Below are 21,493 nucleotides of genomic sequence, written 5' to 3'. Positions count from 1 at the left end.
TGCAGTGTAAAATCATGCAGTCAGTATTTTCCCTGCACAGAAACAAAAAAATTACCCAAATCTAATTATCTCTGCACATGTTACATCTGCCCCCCTGCAGTGCACATGGTTTTGTCCATCTAAGAAGGATTTTGTCAGAAAGAATGAACTAGAATAAACCCCCAGAAGAGATGTCACTTTTTAGCATTCCAAATTGATCTTTACACATCTATAGAAATAAAATGTAGTATCTTCATATTGAAGTGGTTTGGTTGCTGTTTACTTTCTTTCCCTGTTTTGTGTATTAATGTTTGATCTAAGACACTGGTCTTGCCCCCTTATTTATAGATTTTTGTTAGTGTAGTTGCATTATATAACCTTGCAGTTGTAAAGCATCTTATTAGTTTTGTGAAAATTTGCATCAATGGAAGAGTCCCATCTTCATATGGAGACAGAGAAGCCGCCTCCACCTCCTTACTGTTTCATTAGTTTAATGACCAATATTGAGGCTCTTATTGATACTATGCCATGTAATAGTATAGAACCATTCTGGGACACCAAAAAGGCAGCTTTACATCTCTGACCTGAAAACACTGGAAAAAATATTTCTCTCCAGCAATTTTAACTAGTGAGATTTAAGGCATGAAATGGGCTGTGACCTTATTATATCCTCTACAATTTGCGGTTCACAATTCAACAATCTGTATTTGACTAGCTGCAGGTTCTGTCAACTTTTGTCAATAGTTAATGCAGGTGAGAAAGGTGTGTTTTTTTTTTTTTTTTTTTTTTTTTTAAGCTTTCATCTACCTGAGAAGATGGAAAGTATAAAATAAAAATCCTTTTTAGAAATGGAAAAACACTGGATGTTGTTCAGTACCGCTGATATACCTGCTTTAGGGCTGGATGTACTAAAGGGAAAATGCAGTAAACCGGGGGTTTTTACCACATTTTCCTATGTACCATTACCCGTCCGCCCCGTCTCCGCTGGGCAGGGTATCGCCTCCCCTCCCGTCCTCCACCGATCTTCTCCTCCCCCAGCAGGTGTCACTGCCGGGAGGACATCCGGCTGCAGGGGGGAGGAGGAGACGCAGGGGGACACTGACAGCCGCTGGGATGTGACAGAGACCCCCCCCCCACACCACATTACAGGTATCGCGGGGTCTCCGTCACCGCAACCCGATGCTAGCCGCATTAGTTAGTACATATGTGGTAGCATCGCGGCGGCTGGCAGGCGAAGGGCGGCGATGTATATTAATATATCCCGCCCTTAATGATTAATAAGGTATTTTGGTTTTAGAATGGTAAAATCTGGCTGATAATGATGTCGTATTTGACGTGATTTAGTGCAAAACCTTGAATGGGTTGTATTCTAGTAGGGCTTAAATGGACAATAAAAATCACTTTACAGGCATTTTTATAAATGTTTAAATATTTTGCTTTCATATAATTCTTACACTGATAACACAGTAGCAGTCCTAAATACTTTGCTTATGACCAATAACATCCATCTATATTACCTTGCCCTCTTATTGGATACTGTTATCAGGGTGATTTCCCCCTACTTTTCCTCACTCCTATCGCTGCTAAGACAATGCAGACTTTGAGCGTTCTTGGTAAAGAGCATTCGAACAAACCTAGGAAGTAATAAAATATTTGCTTAAGGGAGTTATTTGAATCAGACACTATGAGTGTCTACTATACAGTATACAGCCTTTTTGTATTTGTGTATTGTTTTTGTTTGTGTATGTATTGTTTTAACTTTTTTTTTTTTTTCATTCTATATATTTTTAGTGTGACATTTTTGCTGAAGCCTCCATCCTTTTGGAGTCTCCTGTTTGATGCCTTTAAGAAAAAAAAAGAAAAAAGACCTGATGCCTGTCCTAGCTGTGAGCAATTTAAAATAGCTGCTATAAAGAAGTGCATCTTGAAACGTGGTCAGGTAATTTTATTAACTTTTTTGCTAAAATCATTTTTATTTTTATTTTTTTTGACCAGGTGCAACATCATAGAATTAGCCTGTACATTAAAATTATTTTTTTATCTTCTTATTTTCCTAATTACTCACTGCTCACTCGCTATGTGCCAGATGCACTAAGCTTCTAAAGTGATAAACAACCAACCAATCCGCTCCTGCCTGACCTTTTTCAAACAGTCTGTGACATGGAAGTTAGGAGCTGATTGGCTGGCTTTTTATCACTTTTTATTTTATCACTTTTGAAGCTTAGTGCATCTGGTCCTAGTTCGGTACATTTCGACAAGACCTATTCAATCTTTGACGGTCGCTGATCCATGTATATTATTTGGCAAAAACTAAGCAGGTTAGACAGTTTAGCAACCTTTTTCGACACTGTAGATTAAACTTTTAACAAGGTGGAATCTGCAAATTGTTACATAGGCTTTATATGAAAGTATACAGTATAACTGTTATAAAAAAAATAGTTCCGTAGTTACTGGTGTAATGCTTTCAGTTCTCATAACTAGTGTTGAACATTATCTGACCTGATTCTAGTTTAATGCTCCTTATTTTTAGTTGGAATCTTAGAACAACAAGAAATGCAAATCTGAAAGTGCAGATGACCTGTATTAACACTGTAAATACGTTTCCCATTAAAATATGTGCACTGTAGACAGAAAGGAAGGTCCATATCACAAGATCTCACACACAAAATGTATTGCACTCTGATTGCATGGTATTCGGTTCAATTCATCTTGAGCATCCAGAGCTACACTTTGTAAGAGAAATGTGCACATTTAAAGCTCAAAGTACACCTAAACAATTAATAAAAATGGTAATCCTAAAAAAGATAGATATTATGACCGTGATGGGCAGCAGGTGGCTATGGGCCTGTAATTCACGTTTAATAGTTGGCTTCATTCTAGCTTGAGGCAGGGTGCATCTTGCATCGCATTTTGAAGGGGATTTATCCCGCTACTAATTGCATGAGTATCACCATTTACTAACGTGTTATGTATGTAGATTTGGTACTTGTTTCCTAGCACGGTGCCCACGACGATATTCAGTCGTACGGCATCGCATGCCATATGCCGGCATGCGATGCAATGCGATTTTAAATTGTATAAGCACCCTATACAATTTTTTATTGTATAAGCACCCTAATGGGTGCTTACAATGTTAAATGCACCCCCACGCCACCCCCACTATCAACGGCAGCCCGAAGCTTGGCAAGCGCAGTTGTACGCGTCCGCCGACCTTTTCATACACCCACTATCCATGTCGGCATTGAGTTGATTTTATATAGTCTGGCGAGTGCACCGAGCCCACACTATATAAAATCAACTCCACGCCGACGTGGATAGTGGGGGTATGAAAAGGTCAGAAGACTCGTACTGCCGCCCCTCGCAGGCTCGCTAAGCTTCGGGTTGACGTTGATGGTGCGGGTGCCGTGGGGGTGCTTTTTACATTGTAAGCACCTATTACGGTGCTAATACAATTATTTATCTTCTAGGGGGCACATTTAACATTGAAAACACCCATTAGGGTGCTTATACAATTTTAAATCGTATACCATTGTATATGGCATACAATGCGATGGATTACAATTTATAATTGTATAACATCGGCTGCCATCGCGTAACATCGCATCGTATACCTTATGGTATGCGATGCGATGGGCGCCGTGCTAGGAAACAAGTACCGTAGATTTAAGTGCAAGACCGCTCTCCTGATAAGAGCGGCCCTTTTGCGGTGTGGGGACTCAGAAGTTCTTCTGCATGCATGGCGGTCAGCCAGAGCATATGCGAGTCACGGGGGATACTGGGATATGGAGTCAACTAATGGCTCCCTCTGTGGGATTGCTGCAAAGAAAAGTCCATAGGTGAAGTTTTTCTTTCTGGAGATTAGTGCATATGGGTAATGCCATTTGACCTCAAACAGCTTTAACTGCAGTTTTTCAGCTGAAGCATCCTAACTTTTTGGGCTCTATTCAGCAAGCCATTTTATGCTGAAGTCATGTGGCAATAAGGGTTTCCGCATAATGGAAGTATCCTTGCTTTTAAGCAAAAAGTTAGCGGAATAGCGAAATATTTGCAATTATTATACTCTATTACCCTAACTAGGTCTATTGTCTTACTTTTGTGTACCAATATAGGATGACCCTTTTTTTTGGTATCCCTCATTGAAGACTTTATTGTATGTTCTAGCACTCTACATATTTCAAAACCTGTGCAGTTCCTCTTCCCTCCCTGGGGGTTTTCTCTCTGCTATGGTACTTCTAGCACAGGTTTGGTCTGCACATTAGTGCTGAAATACAGAACACATTGCTAGAAGCACTACAGGAGATAGCGACAACCCAGCCATGGAAGAGGAATTGCACAAGTTTTGAAAGTTGGGTGATAGAATAAACACTAGGCTGCTTGAGGGTGATTCGCAGTGGCTGCAACTGCTGTGTAGGAGAAGTTTATCGCTTAATAGGGGGAAAAAATATTGGCAAGGATTGTCTGGTACATACTAGGATGATATTGGGATGATTTGTTGTATTGAAATGACAAATCCTCTGCATAGTCTAGTGCAGGGGTTCCCAAAGTTTTTGAATCACGGCATCCCGAAGCATCACAAATGTGTTTGAGACACCCCTATGTTAAAGATTTTTATTGAGTAAGTCAGAAACAAATATTAAGTTAAATAAATTGTGTTTCTATCTCATCCTTAGGATCAGTTATATGGTAATGGACATGATTTACCACAATTTGACTATTATAATGGAAATAAAAAACTTGAATTGGTTCTGGAACACCAGCCCAGGGCATCCCTGCATGTCCCCCAAGGCACCCCAGGGTGCCATGGCACACCGTTTGGGAACCACTGGTCTAGTGTATCCCCACAATTGCACATTCCCGCAATAGCTTGTTGGTTCTGCTACACAACCAATTAAAGACCTCTTGTCTGACCAAGTGCAGTGTAATGATGGATGGAATACGGTATTGTTTTGCCATTCAATGTATTGAATAGTGTGTACCGACAATCTTTTGGTCTATCAGCAAGATTGTCAGTCATTTTACTATGTACATGCCTTTCGTCTCTGCTGCATACATACCCTGCTATGTTTCAGCTGAAATCTGTGATAATGCTGGATGGGTTTTCAATACTGAAAATGACACTGTACTTGAGTCTTCTGCATCATTTGCCACATTGGTAAATGTGTGATCTCCCTCTTTCCACTGTGTGACACTGATTCCTATTTAATATATTTAATCATTGAAATTATAGGTAAGGGATTATACATGCAGGGTTAATTAGTCATTAGATTTCCAGTGGGTAGCTTAAAGCAGGTGGTTTGAGGGCATGTAGTAGGTATGAGGAGCGTGTAGGCATAAGTGGGTGGCTCTGAAGAGACTTTGAAGGAGTGGGAGTGCTTAGTGCATTTTGGAACTGTTTTATTACGGTTTCCCACATGATGTTAGAATAGGTTAACGAGTGGACATTCTGAAGGTTATAGGAACACAAATACAGTCCTTGACGTTTTTTGGATTTCCTCTTACTTCAATATCACCTACTTTCTGCTGGAAGTCCTTATAGTGTGGCCTGTTGTCTCCTGTGGCTATTGGGTTTGTGACATGTATTTTTGCTTTTCTATTTATTTCTGGACCGCCTTGGCATTTAAATTGGACACATGGGGTGTTCAGAATTTTTTTTTTTTTAATATGTATATGAACAATATAAATTATAATGTGCATTTTACACACAACACTGACCCTTACAACTTGCCTGGCCTTAACAATTGGCTTGTTATTTAAGGTCACCGGAGTCTCTAATCTTGATGAATGTGTTGGGTATACAGGATATTCTTCCTGTTTACGTTTTTTTTTAGGTTCTATGTGTTTTTAAAACCGTTTATGAAAAAGTTTCCAGGCATCTTGCATTTAATCACAGGGCCATTCAGTAATCCATGCTTATTTGTTGTGTAACAGGATTTACTTGTATAGTAGAAACAGTGCCTGCTTTATTAAAGAACCATTGTTAAATCATAAATTACTGGTGTGGCTTTCAGCCTGAATTGTCAGAATATGGGGTGTGTGTGTGTGTGTGTGTTCAGGTTTAGAAGTGTACAGTATGTGATTGTATGCTTTTGTTGCTGGTGTATTTATTAAACTTACATTCTTGTAATTCTTATTGTTTATTTTGTTCAGTTTGTACATTTTATTATATATTGCTACACGATCATTAACATGTTTTCAGCAACACTGAATATGCAGTATCATTCAGTCTAAACTGTGGTGTTCTTCCGCATATTGCTGTGTGATTGATTAATAATCTCCAGCTCTCCAGCTGAACAAGGTACACTGAACGAAATGCAGGGATAAAGAATGGCTTAGAGCAGTTAAGTCTCAGCAGCTTGAGCTTGCTAAGGAATACATTTAACCATGAAATCTGGTGTCGCTATGCAGTGTGTGCATTGGGTGCTTGAAATATTTAATTATATAGGTATCCCTAGTGTTTGCACAAGAGATGCAGCTCCATGTGAGTAAAATAAAACATACGAGGTGCATGTGACTGTGTGTATGCAAGTGTCATTTTATGCAGCTATACTCCAAATTCCATAATTCAAAACGTTACAGTATTTGATTATCTGCTTTCTACAGAAAACAATGTGATTAAGAACTGAAACTTTGGAAGAGATTTCCGCTTTTTGATTTGTTTGGTGAACCAAGTGCCAGTCACTTTGCTTATTCCTGTATCTCCTCTATTCCTCTGGAAGGCACCAGGGAGTGCAAGAACAATCCTCTTATTTGCATATAGATATATTGAAAAAAGGGTAATAAAGGCCTTATATCAGTGTCATGTTCATTTATGTTTGAGATGTTTACAAATGGTAAATCCCCCCCCCCCCCCTATTACAATGTGTCAGATTTGTAACATCAGACTTTAAGATTTAATTTGCTGAAAGACTACTGTTTTAGCTTTAAATTATATTAATACTGGTTTAAAAATATTGGCATTCGTGTTTCTCTTGTGACAAGTCTAAAAAATCACTTGGAGAGCAGAAGTTTGTCTAAAAGGGTATAGCATGTAAAAGAAAAATTAATGTACAAACAGATTTTCAGCCATTTAATATCTACAATTCTTTTGTTTATGCTCTGTCCACTATACATGTGATGTAATGACAGAACAGGAAGATTGGCCTCTTTTTACTATTATACTCCTTATAAATGGACTCATTTTGTACAATATTATATATCAAGTTCTACCCCAGTTGTGTCTGAGTGGTGTTTTTGCATTGTATAGAGATTTATTCATAGCATTGACTGTGCACAAGTCTTTAGAATCCTTATCTGTCTCCTAGCAATGTGCTGCAGATCTGCTTCCAACATTAATATGGAGTAAATTCACCAGGAGACAAGGGAATCTGTTTGTGATGTAGTGTATTGGCAACAAACCACCATTACCAGTGTTTACAGTATGAAAATGTGAACCACAACCTTACCAGCCGGTTAAAGATCCTCTTATTCTACAAATGGTTCACATAAGGGATTTCTCTTGCTTTAGTATAAAGATCCATTGTTAGATGGGGTTATCCAATTGCAGCCTAAATATCTGCTGAAAGCTGCCTGACACACAATCTGTTTTACTGTCTGTGTGTGTCTGTGGTGTTTTTACATTTAGTTGTTGCTAATATTTTTGATAAAGCTTTGATAAGTCACGTGACAGGTTACTATGGGAGAAAACCAATATCCATATCACCAGGAAGTTCCAGGAAGCAGTATATGATTAACTAAAGAAAAACGTTGCAGTCTTTTGTTTGACAATAGATGTCCATTATTGCAGCTCATTCAAACTCCATCGTAATCTCAGGCATGTTAAGAAACAAAGACAATGTATTATTGAATTGAAGTTACAGAATATATTTGTTTTAGATTGTTTGGTGTGTAAGTGCTCGGGTTTGTGTCCCCCTTCCCTGTCAGTGCAGGTAGTCAGACAAGTAGTATGTAGGTCACATTAACTGCTACATTGCAGAATACCTGGAAAGCCGAGCGCTTTTTGTGAGCAGCATAGTGTTAAAAGCCAGTGTTACTGCTGCATATGCACCACTGCTGCTCAGTGCAGGGTGTGTTATATGTATATATTCCTATTGTTCCAACTACAAATCAGTTCTCTGTACAATATAATTGCTGTCTACAGAACAAGTAATGTTTTATGTGTTTGAAACCACTTGGAAAGACTGCAGCTGCGTCAGTCAGGTACGCTGCATTCTTTTTCTTTGGTTTGCTAATGTTTAACTATATTTTCATGACTCATTGCTCCCGGATTGTAGCTATCAATGTGTTTTTAAACACAATGTGCTCTTTCCTAATGCTTTTGTATTTTCACCTATTTCGTATGAGGAATTAAGAAAACAGTGTTCACTGTTAAATAATGGATTATACAAATAAGATTTTAATATGTATATAAATGATATATATATATTTTTTAAAGACAATCTCACTCGGAAAATATGGATTTTTTATTTTAGCAACGACATTTTTGTTTTCTATTTTATAGTTGGCTTTGTGGAAACACTAATTGTATAAAAAGTTCCATTCAGATTGGCAGTAAAATAAATGTGACCTTTATGAGTTTATATAAATCTTGCAAATATGCTTTAGATAACAGTTACGGATATAATGGACTGCAGGCGGCCCACCAAGCTTATTATCTGGTTCCCCAAGTACCTTCTGCTTCCAGATTTATTATTGATTTAGCTTTCAATGCTTAATAAAAAACAAAACAAAAACCTCTTATGTAATTGCGGATAGGTATTTTTGTTAAATGTAGTGTTTTAACTTATGAATGGTGTTCACTTTGGAAGATAAGGGGCACATCCATGTGGCCCCTGAAGTGTATTGCATTGCACATCATTTTGATTCTTAAAGAGATGGCCATTAAATTCAACCTTTTGCTTATTGTGCTTATGCAGAGAATGGTAGAACACCAATGTAACTCTTCCAATGAAGCCTTATCGGGATATTCTGATAAATTCCCTGAAACTGTGACACAATCATATCCTCCCACAATTTATTGTAAAAAAAAACCCGAAAAACCTCTAATCCATTTTTACATTCTGTTGGTGACGTTGCCATTGCTCTGTGGTTAACTTCCACACATAAACCACCATTAAAAATGGTAGAACCCATTCCTATGATATTCTAGTGAACAGTCATTTAGACAGTAACCTGGGGACTGGAAGTCAGCAAAGCACAAAATGGCGGCAGGGTTTGCCTTCTGGAACATCGCACTCACAATACATGTGTAATTCAATCAACCCCTTTGTGTGCATACATGTTTAAAAATAGTCTTCATGTAGGACCACCTTCTATGCAAATTCAGTATTGTGTTCCCTTGAATTTCTGTTACCAATGGTTCATATGAAGATGAAGTAAAGAACTGCAAATTGTAGCAAATTTAATTTTACTTGAAAATGAATGAAAAAGCCTCAATTGGTAATAACAAAAGCTGCTTGATTTATCTCCGTAGTGAACTATTGCTAATCGAATTTACTTTGCATGTGGGAAGAATTGTGCTCTGGAGAAAAGCATCTGCACTTCACACAGTAATTCAAAGGATGTAGTCATTCTGTCAATAGCGTTAGGGTGCAGCAGTGGAGGATCGGCATAATGTATGTTGTCATGGTCAATGTCGACATACCACATTTTAAGACCATGGCCATTTCAACATGAATGTTGGAAAAAAAAATCCATATTCTTGATTACTTTCGGAAATTGTTTACACATGTGCCACCCACTTCTGCTTTGCTGGCATTTAACTTGGCTTCTGACTGATGGTTACATACAAATATTTTCTAGGTATTAAAGATTAGATTAAAACAAACAGCAGTATCCTATTACCCGTGATCGCTGGTCATGGGTAATTGGCTAGCGGGGGGCTAGGCTATCTAATATCTCCGAAAAGCTTGCGTGTGCTTAGTCGGATATTGTTTCGCCTGCCTTAGGCAGGCAAAGCATTATCCATGAAAGCAGCCACTTTTTCCAACAAAATCAGAGATGCTGTGGCTGAAAAACACTCATTTTAATGAATTTGTGTGTTTTTGGAAAAACAACGCAGTGGCTAGGATAGACATGGAGTGCATTAAACTGAATAGCGGGGTGGGGCCAGGACCAGCATGTGACATGGGCAGCCTATGGCTGTGGCACTGGGTTTGTTAGCTCAAGGTTAAGATAGCAGGAGAAGGGAGGAGTCTCCCTCTTCTCCTGAAAAATTCCCCACCCGCCCGTCCCTCTTTCGCTTAGGGGTTAGGACAGTGGGGGTGTTGTTTTCTTTTTTAATCGCGTTAGCTGTTAGGCGGGAAAGAACGGCAAGTTAGGAGTTCTTTAGGCGTTGGTTGTTTGAAGTTTATTGCGTATTTGGTATCTTTCGGTGCGCTTGCCCCTCATTGGCTTAGGCCTTCGCTAGATTACCCGACCGGGGATAGCAAGCCCACCCGGCTGGGTGGGCAGCCAATGTGTGGGTGGAGTGGAGACCGTTTCTTGGGTTAGGCCAAATTACGTATGTTGGTTTGGGGGTGGAGTTTAATAGTAGCCGTTCTTTCTTGGCCACCATTTAATATAAAATAAAATAAAAATATAAAAATAAAAAATAAAAAAAAATAAAATAAAAATATAAAAAACAATAAAACAAAACAAAAACAAAATTAGTTTAATAAATCATTTCTTCAATAAATTTCAGCTAACAAATTTCTGCCAAACCATGTCTCCGTGTCTTCATTTCTTTTATAGAGTGTTAAGATTATAGATGTTAACTTTATCATGCAAGGGGGTCACACATCCGCTATTGCAAGGTTTAAAACTCATGGTTAGCCCGATTTAAAAACAACATCGGTAAAACATGCTTGGCATGAATGAATGGACAGGTCCCGTGCAACTTTGTTAGTGCTGGGCACCTTTTTGTGAAAAATGTATATTAAATTTCATGGCTATGCGGACATTGCTGATTGAAATTGCATGCCTATATTTTGTGTGCTCCTGTGGCTGTATCGGCATATGAAATACTGCATGAGTGTATATAAAAAAAAAACCACAATAGCATAGACTTTTGGATGCACATCGCTTTGCAAATCTTATTTTATTGGAAAAATTTGCACAATGCTACAAATTCCTTAGTAAAGTGAGACCCAACTTGGTTCACTTTTTTTTTTTTTTTTAGCCTTAGTTGTGATTAGGTCTAATTGTGCTATCCCGTTAGCCTACGATGACACCAATCTAAGCATAATCCACAATATCCGGGCCGTTCTATGATAACACATGGCTCCAGCTACTTATCCCAAATCCCTGTGTGTTATTGCCCCAAAATGGGACCTTTATTAGCTTGTAATAATGAGCATCCGTCATAAATTACACCCGTTTATTTCGGGAGAAAAATGGGTACTTGTGTATTATCACGGCGCCCACCTTTTCCATCGTAGGGCATTGTACAACCAAAAAATCGTGTCGCATCGCATGCGATGTCATCACATGCGATGCAACGCGATTGGACTCGATTTTTAATCGCACAGGCACCCAGATGCCTGATTCCTATGTTAAATGCCCCCCCTCAGACCCGATTTTTAATTGTATACCCACCCTGATGGGTAATGACTATGTTAAATGTCCCCCATTGTTAACGCCACCCCACTATCAACGCAAACCCGAAGTGTGGCGAGCGCAGCGGTACGCGTCCTCCGACCTTTTCATACCCCCACTATCCACGTCGGCGTGGAGTTGATTATATATAGTGTGGCGAGCGGACGCGGATGACTTCACATATATTCCGCGTACCCTCGCAGGGTTCGCTGCGCTCGTCACACTATATAAAATCAACTCCACGCCAACGTGTATAGTGGGGGTATGAAAAGGTCGGAGGACGCGTACAACCGCCCCTCGCTGCGCTCGCCACGCTTACGGTTGGGGTTGATAGTGGGGTGGCGTTAACAATGGGGGGGCATTTAACACAGTCATTACCCATCAGGGTCAATGTTCCCTCTAATTTTACGAAGGCTGTGTGCAGCAAAAGATTTTGGCCGGGCAACTTTGGAAGTAAATTTTTATTTTTGTGCGACACTTCTATATATAAATGGAAAACGACGTTCAGCATTTGTGTAAGCTTTTCTTCAAAATGATAATAAACATTCAAAACATTTAAACATTCAAAACACAGCACATGATGTAGTTAATGGTTGAAACACATTAATTTAGTCCACAACTGCAAGAAGGGGACCACTGCTGCTTTGTGCGCTCTGTTGTAATGTCTGTGCGCACGCTCGGCGAGTTGTGCACACGCGCACAGCTTAGAGGGAACACTGATCAGGGTGGGTATACAATTAAAAATCTGGTCTGGGGGGGCATTTAACATAGGAAGAAGCCCAAATCGGGCATGATCGCATCGCATGCCATTATAATGACATGCGATATTAAAATTGTATGCTCACGCCCGGGAAAAGACTCAAGTCCGGTCCCATCGCATGCCATTGCCTACCTTAATTAGTGGCATGCGATGCAATGGGCGTCGTGATAATACACAAGTACCGAAAAATATTTGCTCACAAAATTGGCTATAATTGGAATCCTATGGTGCCAAGGAATTTGATTAATAGAGGTTACTAAAAGGGTGCAGTTGTCCCTTAGAATAAACCTCTCCCCTTTTCAATTTAGTCATATAGGCTGCCTATTTTGTCAAACAAGTGCCTAGATTGTATGTATGGGTGTGGCCAGACCTGCATTTTTACCGGTTTAAGCCTGAAGCCTGACATCCATGTTGACATTATGTATTTAGTGTTCATTCTAGCACCCGCCATGTTTGGAAACCCATGCAGTTCCTGTTCCCTGCCTGGGATGTTACTGTCTGCTGTGGTGTTTCTAGCACAGGTCTGGTTTGCATATCAGTGCTGATATCAAGACCACACTGTGCTAGAAGCACTACAGCAGACAGTGACACCCCAGGCAGGGAAGAGGAACTGCATGGGTTTTCAAAGATAGCAGGTGCTAGAATGAACACTAGTATTAGTGATAGCACTAGCTTTATTTGAACTGTATGGCTGTCAGTAGCCAATAATCAATAACCAAAAGCCATTAGCTAACCATTCACTTCCCCCAGAGTACTGACTTGTTTCAGCTTTAACAAAGCAAAACAAGCAAATGTCCAAAAACATGCTGTACTGCAGGTGGGGCAGATGCATGCTGCAGAGCGATTTTGATTTTGGGGGGAGTGCAAAAGTGTAAAAATCAAGAGGTCTGACATCTGTTGGCTACATACAAGGTAAACCGTAATTACACTGCTCAGAAATAATATAAATTAATTTGCTCCCCTTGCATTTTAACACGGTTTGTTCCAGACACAAAATTACTTGCTTTTTCGCAGTAGTGAAGACAGGTCTTGGGGTTTTTGGTGGCCCCAGTGAGGATAAGACAAGTCACAACCTACAATAAGAAAGGGTTTATTTCCTATGATGGGAGTTCTATTGAAGGAAGGTTGACCATAGCAACCATTCAGCATCTACTTTATATTTGGCACCTTCTAGAAGATAATTGACTGATTGGTTGCCCATGGCAACATCCCATCTTCAATAGAACTACCATCCTAATCTATAAACCCTTTGAGTTTATAATAGAATAGTCTGAAAAGGTGTACTCAAATTATTTACTGTGACTTCTATAGTTGTTTATGAAGTGTAAATGCGAAGAACAAAAATACAAACATCCAATCGGGTGACGTGTGGAGGGGCACTTGATAAGGGTGTTATCAAGTTGCTGCAATAAACAGTCCCTTCTGGGCAAAGATAAATCCCACAAATGTACAAGATGCATTTGTAATAAGCTATCTTCACAGATAATGAATTTTAATAAGCAATAAGAATGTTCATAACCTTATTTAAAGTTAAAAATATATGAACAGTTTTAAGCAGCGCTTATATATGCTCCCTCGCAACCATAATAGAATGTCTGTTCCTTTGTTGCCTTTATTTAGTCTGAAAATGTCCTCAATGTCTTAAGTGTGACAAATAAGAATGGCCGCAATATTTACCAGTACACCGTAAAGGTGAAGTGTCTAGCTTGAACAGTATCCTCATGGAATTTGGATGGAATGAAGCCAAGCAAGGCTGGTAATGATGGCAAGTTTCTTCCATATGCCGCACATACGACTGAGGTTCCTGTGTTCGGAACAGGGGCTATTATGCAAATATAGCAGTGATATCCGTGTAGCTGTAGGTAAATCTGCTATCACTCCTACATTTGCATCATTGTCTGAGCCAGTCCCTGTTCCGAACACGGGCACCTCAGTCGTATGTGCGGCATACTGAAGAAACTTGTCATCGTTACCAGCCTTGCTTGGCTTAAAAGAACAGTCCATCAAGTTTCCATTACACAGCTGTGAACTGGGAAATTGCCTTTTCCTCAGATTTCATACCATCCTAATCCATGAGGACCTTGTTCAAGCTGGACACTATTACCTGTACTGTGTACTGCTAAATGTTGCAGCATTCTTATTTCACACACTTGAGACGTTGAGGACATTTTTAGAATAGATAGGGGCAACATAGGAACAGACATTCCATCATGGTTACGAGCATATATATGTTGCTTAAAAGCTGTCCACATTTTTAACTTTATATTCATTTTATTTATGTTCTTAATGCTGCTTATTAAAATTCAAGATCTGTAAAGATATTCAGTCTATCATCTATATATGTCTTGTGTTCGTGCCTGAAGCCTTTGCTTCGAGCAGACTTACACTGCCATCTGTTGGCAGCAAGTGAAACTACATCTATTAGATTTCGAAGCATTTCCTTTGAGCAGGCTTACTAGTATATACTATATAATACTTTTTTCATATTTGTACATTTGTGTTTTTATAATTTTAATACAGGGAAAAGGGCTTTTTTCAGAATTAGAAAACCTTAATTAAAAAAAAATATAAGTACAAAATGCAGCTTCTATATGGTTGAAAAGGGTGAAATGTCCAGCATTGAGGTTTGATACATATTTAGAAAATTCTACAGCTGTTGTCTGGAGTAACCCTCTGATATTTTACATTCAATTCCGCTACCCAATGGTAGGTAGGTTTTTATTCATGCACTGTAGTACTAGAATAAATGCTTATGCCTCTATGGCAGTGGTTTCCAAACTTTGATGAATCATGGCTCCTTAGGGCATCAACATTTTGTGTATTTTTTTTTTTTTTTTACAGCACCCATAGGATAAGTCTTTAGTTGTTAAATTTCAGAAAAATAATTAAGTAAATTGGGTCTAACTGTCATCTATATACTTATGCCAGTTCTTGGAGGTAGAAGTTGCATAAGTTTTTACTTGAACCCCCCCTGAAACATTTGGTTCACCTATACTTTTATTGGATTAATCACTTAAAAGAAATGGAGAAATTAAATGTGTTAAAAAAAACTGTATAGGATTCTGTTCTATTTCAGTGAGGGGTTATGATTCCATTCCCTCAAGTTCATAGACATTAAGTATCAGTGTTGGCTTGGGCAATGATGTATCCATAAAGTAGTCTGTGAGTAACTTAAACACAATTGTAGCAGAGATGAGGCCACACAGTTTAGAACATAGGGCCTTATTCTAGTTCACTCTTTCTGACCAAATCCTCCTTAGATGGACAAAACCATGTGCACTGCGGGGGGGGGGGGGCAGATGTAAAATGTGCAGGGAGAATTAGATTTGGGTGAGTTATTTTGTTTCTGTGCAGGGTAAATACTGGCTGCTTTTTTTTTTTACAATGCAATATATATCTCACTTTGAAGTAAAACCCCACCCAAATCTAATTCTCTCTGCACACACACGTAGAGATGTGTACTAAGCAATTTTGCTAAGCTATTTAGGATAGGCGATTTATTGGTGTCTAGATCTCCCATGGGGAGCACATACACATGCAGAGATTTGTGATCAGCGATTTTGCTAATCAAAAAAAAAGGGCGGGTAGTGGTTCAAAATGAGAGATCTGGATCATTATCTCTTATTCTGTACACACAGAGAGATTTGCAGTCACCTGCTAAGCAATTTGATGGCATGCACTGACTTAGTTAGCAGGAGATAATTAATCACTCGGGGCATACACACGGAGAGATCTGAGTAGTGGGGTGCTAATGCATCAGCGAGAGCGGGTTAGAGGAAATACCCTGCTATTGGCACAAGACTTTAGATTTTAATATTCTGGTCATAACCTTCACTGAACAACTGTGCAGAGGCTAATATGATGGTGAAGAGAAAGGACATACTTATAAAACCGTGCCAGTTACAATGAAGTCTATAGTTCAGTTTGTTTGTGTTGCTTCAGTGTACATAAGAGATTCCTTTTATATGTTTCTTGGTATTAGCGTAGAGATGTATTTGGTTCATAATGAATTATTGATTGGCCTCGGCAGCAGAAGCCCCGAGGTCGCGTCATCAATGGTACTTACTCACTCCCAGCAGTGAATGGCAGCATTTTGAAACCCTGGATTATAAACCACTGATTGTTTATCTTTCATCTGCTTTTTCTGATGATGAGAGGTTTATTAGTAGCAAAATGTGCCTTGACCAGTGTTCTGTAAGAAACCAATATAAAATGCAGGGTGTTGACATTCTCTGTGCAAATCCTCAGTTGTACATCTGTCATACATGAATAGCCTATTGCAATATTTATATCTGCCCAGTGTCCCTTTCAACACAAATAGTAACCATGTCTTTCTCTGTTCCTTGTTTGGTCCTATATTGAAAGCTTTAGTGTCTGTTATGGAGCCTAGTTTCCCTCTGCACCATTAATACCATTGTGTGCGCATTTGTGTGGGACTAGGTGAAAGTGAACCTTTAGCAGGGTGCATAATCAACAGCACTTGTCCTACTCTGCACACACTTATATCTGACCATTTCTAAAAAGTTACATTGTAAAATAGTTTTGTATAGCTTAATACACTTACTTATGGCTGCGTAGCGCAATTGTGTTTTTTACCCAGAAAAAGTTCATGCAAGTTTATAAATAATGAACACTATTTGTTACATATGGATGAGAACGGTGTGATGATTGAATAGTAATGCTAGGTACACACCAGGACGACTAGGGCCCGATCAGCACAATCTAGATCCAATTCCGATCAATCGGATGTAGATTGTGTGCTGATTGGGCCCTTTTCTGACCTGGTGTGGAGCGATTCCGATCCGATGCGCGGTCCCGCGGGTCGGTCGGTCGTTATTGAGATCCTACCTGCTGCAGGTAGGATCTCAATGACGACCATAGAACCGGGTGCGGGTCGCCATCGGATCGGACCCGCTCACGGTGCACATCGTGAGCGGGTCGTGCCCTCCCGCGTCATCGTGAGCGGGTCGGACGAGACACTGACGACCCGCTCACGATGTGCATCGTGAGCGGGTCGTCCTGGTGTGTACCCCGCATAAAACTGAGCAGCTGATAGCTGTGGCTAACCAATTCTTTGCCACTGTTTGCCTTTACATTTCAATAGATTACACATTCACTAACGGAGTTCGGTTGAAGTTCAAAGTAGTCAATGATTAGCCAGTTTAGACACAGAAGTACTTGACTCCACTATAGCCTGCCAGTCTTCCTCACTTCTATAACTAGTCCTGCACTGGTGCCAAGTCCTTCTATAAAAGTCTGTTGTGCTTTTGTTCCGCTGCTTTTACAGGTGCGTCTTTGTGCAGATTGAGAGTCCTATAAGAGTATCCCTACCAAGGGGTATCAACATTAAGTCATTGGCGCCATTGTATTTTTAGCTGCTAAATTTGGATGTCCCTAGAATTGTCACAAATAGATATGGCTTTAGTGTACACATATATGCCAATACATAATAAAAATTATAGAAATTAACTTGCACTTTGGACACTGTTTCGAACCTTTTTCTATGGCCTTTTTCTGGGTTTTTATTTATGCCTCTACAGACCCAATCAGGTGTACTGGTAGCACACATTAATGCATGAGAAGTAGGATGTGCTGCATCCTGACTGTACCTTCTATCTACCTGTTACTTTTCACTGACAAAATGTCCCCCTGCCTCTCCCTTTTTAGAATGAGGAAAAAGAAAATACTGATGCACACTCTAATGGTGTGTACACACTATCATTTTTGGCTTGCGGTGCGATCTGTATACAATTTTTAGACTATATAGTGCAGATCTGCACTATATAGTCTATGCAGCCAACTCTTTCTGGCTGCAATACGGATCGCGCATGCGATCCCGATGAGATTTTGACTATATAGTCAAAATCTCATGCACATTGTACAAGTGTGTACACACCATAAGTGCTGAGAACAATGATTAGTAAAAAGTAGTTTTGCTAAACTCTAACAATTTAACATGGAGTGTAATTGAAGTTTTTCGCACACATTTGCGCAAATACATTACGTGGGCCCATCTTCCAGGTCCAGGTGAACTTTATTGCATGGGTCCCTAAAGTTTCTAATACTAACACATTATATAACTTTATCTAGGTCTTCTATTCAAATACGGCCCATAGTAACATGTCAGCAATGCAGGAACCTGTGCTAATTAAAATGTATGAGAAGTAGGTGGTGCTGACTGTACCTTCTATCTCCCTGTTCCTTTTCACAAGCAAAATGTCACCCCTGTCTTTTTGCCCCTCCCCTTTAGAATGTAAACTCTCGTGAGCAGGCCCCCCTCTTACCTCAGGTGCTTTTCCTACTCTTACTTAAGCCATCTTTGATGGCACCAAATCCTGTGGTTTTCTGACACACGTAAACTTTTCCATTGTCCTACTGCAGCTATGGTTATGTACTTTGTACTTGTCCTCTATTATATTCAACTGTAAGCCACTGTTTTGCGTATTAGTTTATGTACTCTGTAATTTTGTGCTGCAGATCCCTTGTGGCAACATATAAATAAAGGATAATAATAAAACCACTATCAACAGATGGACTTGCTATAAACTATTCCTTTTAGTTGTAGTTCAGTTGTATTTACCCATGAAGAGAAGGAATTGGATCATTTGGTCGACATGGGGATAGGTAGACATGGACACTGGTTAAAGTGCACCACGTTCTCACTGGAGAACACTGGCCTTGACAGATCACGAAGAGCCCGGTGCTGACACATCGATGTGTGCTGAGCGATGTTGCTGTCCTTACTGGGAGTGGCGCCCCCCACTCCCAGTAAGGACATTTAGCATGCACAAGAGATGAAATTGTCCATATCGTTAACGATCGTTAACGATATATATCGCCCAGTGGGTACTTGCCATTCATGGAGGCCTAAAAGTTCAGATCTATCTATCTATCTATCTATCTATCTATCTAGTTTATTTATGTAGTAACAACAAATTCCACAACCCTTAACTGGAATATATTATGCTAACTGGGCATTTCATTTATTGCATTTTAACTTTTTCTTTACTAAAAATGTGTAAACTTCTGCATATAAACCAGTACAAGTATTTTCATATGCATGGTAGGTAGTCTGCATTATATGGGCTATACAACTTGTATCCTGCTACATGGCCTCTAAATACTCTATTGTTACCGCTAAGTTGCATACGGTTTCCTTATCATGCATTTTGGTACATAGTTCTGATTACTAAAGCAAACTAACATTTTCTCATTTTTGTTTTTTTATTCAGGTATCCATCTGTGGCGTACATTGGTATACTCATTGTGAAGCTCAGAGTGGACATTATGCTGAATAAATAGCATAGGGCTGAATGAATAGCTTCCCCCACCAACAACTCCTGGATAGAGTTTGGTTTCCCTGCCTGATGTTTTCTTGGTAATGGAAAAAAGGAAACAGTTTGATATGGAACTTCGAGAATCCGCTGCTAAGTCAAGTAAAAATGACACAGAAGAAGACAAACCAACATGTTTTAGTTGTGTTATTTGTGGGAAAAGTTTCCCTTTCCAGAGCTCCCTCTCTCAGCACATGCGCAAGCACACTGGGGAAAAGCCATACAAATGTCCTTACTGTGATCACAGGGCTGCACAGAAAGGAAACTTGAAGATACACCTCCGAACCCACAGAACTGGTACAATTGGTCAGGTCCATGATGTGGAAATGGGAGATTCACACGTTGGAGAACTTGGTGCGTCTGAAGGAATGGGAGTCTGTGCAAGTCCAACTAAAAGCACATCTGCTTGCAACAAAATACTCAATGGCTCTGTATTATTGGAAGACTCCGAGACAGTGGATGACGACACACCTGGTGACTACCATTGTATGTTTTGCAAAAACAAGTATGACCGAAAGAAGGAGCTTGATCAACACCTTCTACAAGTGCACAAGCCATATAAGTGCAGGTTTTGTAGTTACATGACTTTACGAGAGGAGACCTTGTTAAATCACATTGAGAAAGATCATATCACAACAGCAATTCCATTAAATAGAGATGCATATACAGAAAATGGGAAAAATGAACTTAATACGGGAGAGTTTCCTTGCGAAGTCTGTGGTCAAGCTTTTGGTCAATCATGGTTTCTTAAAGCCCATATGAAAAAACATCGAGGATCATTTGACCATGGCTGCCATATATGTGGCAGGAGATTTAAGGAGCCTTGGTTTCTAAAAAACCACATGAAATCTCATGGCCCTAAAACAGGGAACAAAAATAAACCCAAGTGTGATACTGAGCCAGTAGCCACTATTAATGATGTTGTTCAGGAAGAGGCTATGATGACTGGCTTATGCCTTTATGAAGTTTGCATTAAATGTGGAAACTTATTTACAAACCTGGAAAGTCTAAATGCACACAATTTGGTCCACTGCAGTATAGAAGAAAGTGCTATTGAAGGTAAAACGACAAATACAAGTGACTGTTCACATGATGTAGATTCAGATATACCTGCATCAAAGCAACATTTCTTAGACTACCTAAAACTACAACCTTTAGAAGCTGCACCTAAACTTTCAGATGCTCAGCAGGGGAAAAGAGTTCCTGAACTTGATCCAATCAATAGCTATCAGGCATGGCAGCTGGCCACTAAAGGCAAAGTTGCAGAACCAGTAGAGTATGTCAAATACTTGGGATGGGATGAAACCTTGGCAGATGCAGATGTCACTTATGATAGAGATAAAAATGAATATATACTCGCCAATCAGGAGAAACGCAAACGAGAACCAGAGAATAACATTATTGGCAGTTCAAAAAAGCGAAACTGCGCAAGTGGAAATCGCCCAGAAAAAAGCAGCAGTAGTCAACCTGGAGAAAATGTTGCAGAGTCACCTAGCGACTTAGAGTTTAGACCACCTTCACGTCAGAGCCGAAGGTCCTCTCAGAACAAATCCACTGAATGTTTTGAATGTGGGAAGATATTTAGGACCTATCACCAGATGGTGCTTCATTCCAGGGTTCACCGAAAGGACCGTAGAAGCCTGAGTGAAAGTGGTTCCGTTTCTCAGCATGACCGATATGGATCAAATAGCGAGTGTGAGTCTGCTAGCAGACCCAGTAGTCCTGACTCTGCTTCTGCACCAGAAGACTCTTTGGCATCTGGAGTTGGAGACGAAGGAGGTGATGAGGATAGCTTTGAAGAAGCAACTACACCATCACCAGGTAAATACATAGTTTAAAGTTATTACAT

General features: G+C 39.7%; 1 protein-coding gene across 3 annotated transcripts in view; it reads left to right on the top strand.

Annotated features, from left to right (window-relative positions):
* ZNF516 (zinc finger protein 516) overlaps positions 1 to 21,493 on the top strand; it is a 126,307-nt gene that overhangs the window by 63,579 nt on the left and 41,235 nt on the right. For all 3 annotated transcript variants that reach the window (XM_083187754.1, XM_083187757.1, XM_083187758.1), the window contains exons 3-4: positions 1,771 to 1,918; positions 19,543 to 21,465. In XM_083187754.1, coding sequence (XP_083043880.1) covers positions 19,692 to 21,465 — 1,774 coding nt within the window. In that variant the 5' untranslated portion in view covers positions 1,771 to 1,918; positions 19,543 to 19,691. The remainder of the gene's footprint in view (positions 1 to 1,770; positions 1,919 to 19,542; positions 21,466 to 21,493) is intronic.

This window comes from Crinia signifera, chromosome 5, assembly GCF_055691185.1.
Source record: "Crinia signifera chromosome 5, ASM5569118v1, whole genome shotgun sequence".
Lineage (NCBI taxonomy): Eukaryota > Metazoa > Chordata > Amphibia > Anura > Myobatrachidae > Crinia > Crinia signifera.
The sequence above is the reverse complement of the archived record's forward strand: the minus strand, read 5'-3'. Positions and strand labels throughout refer to the sequence as shown.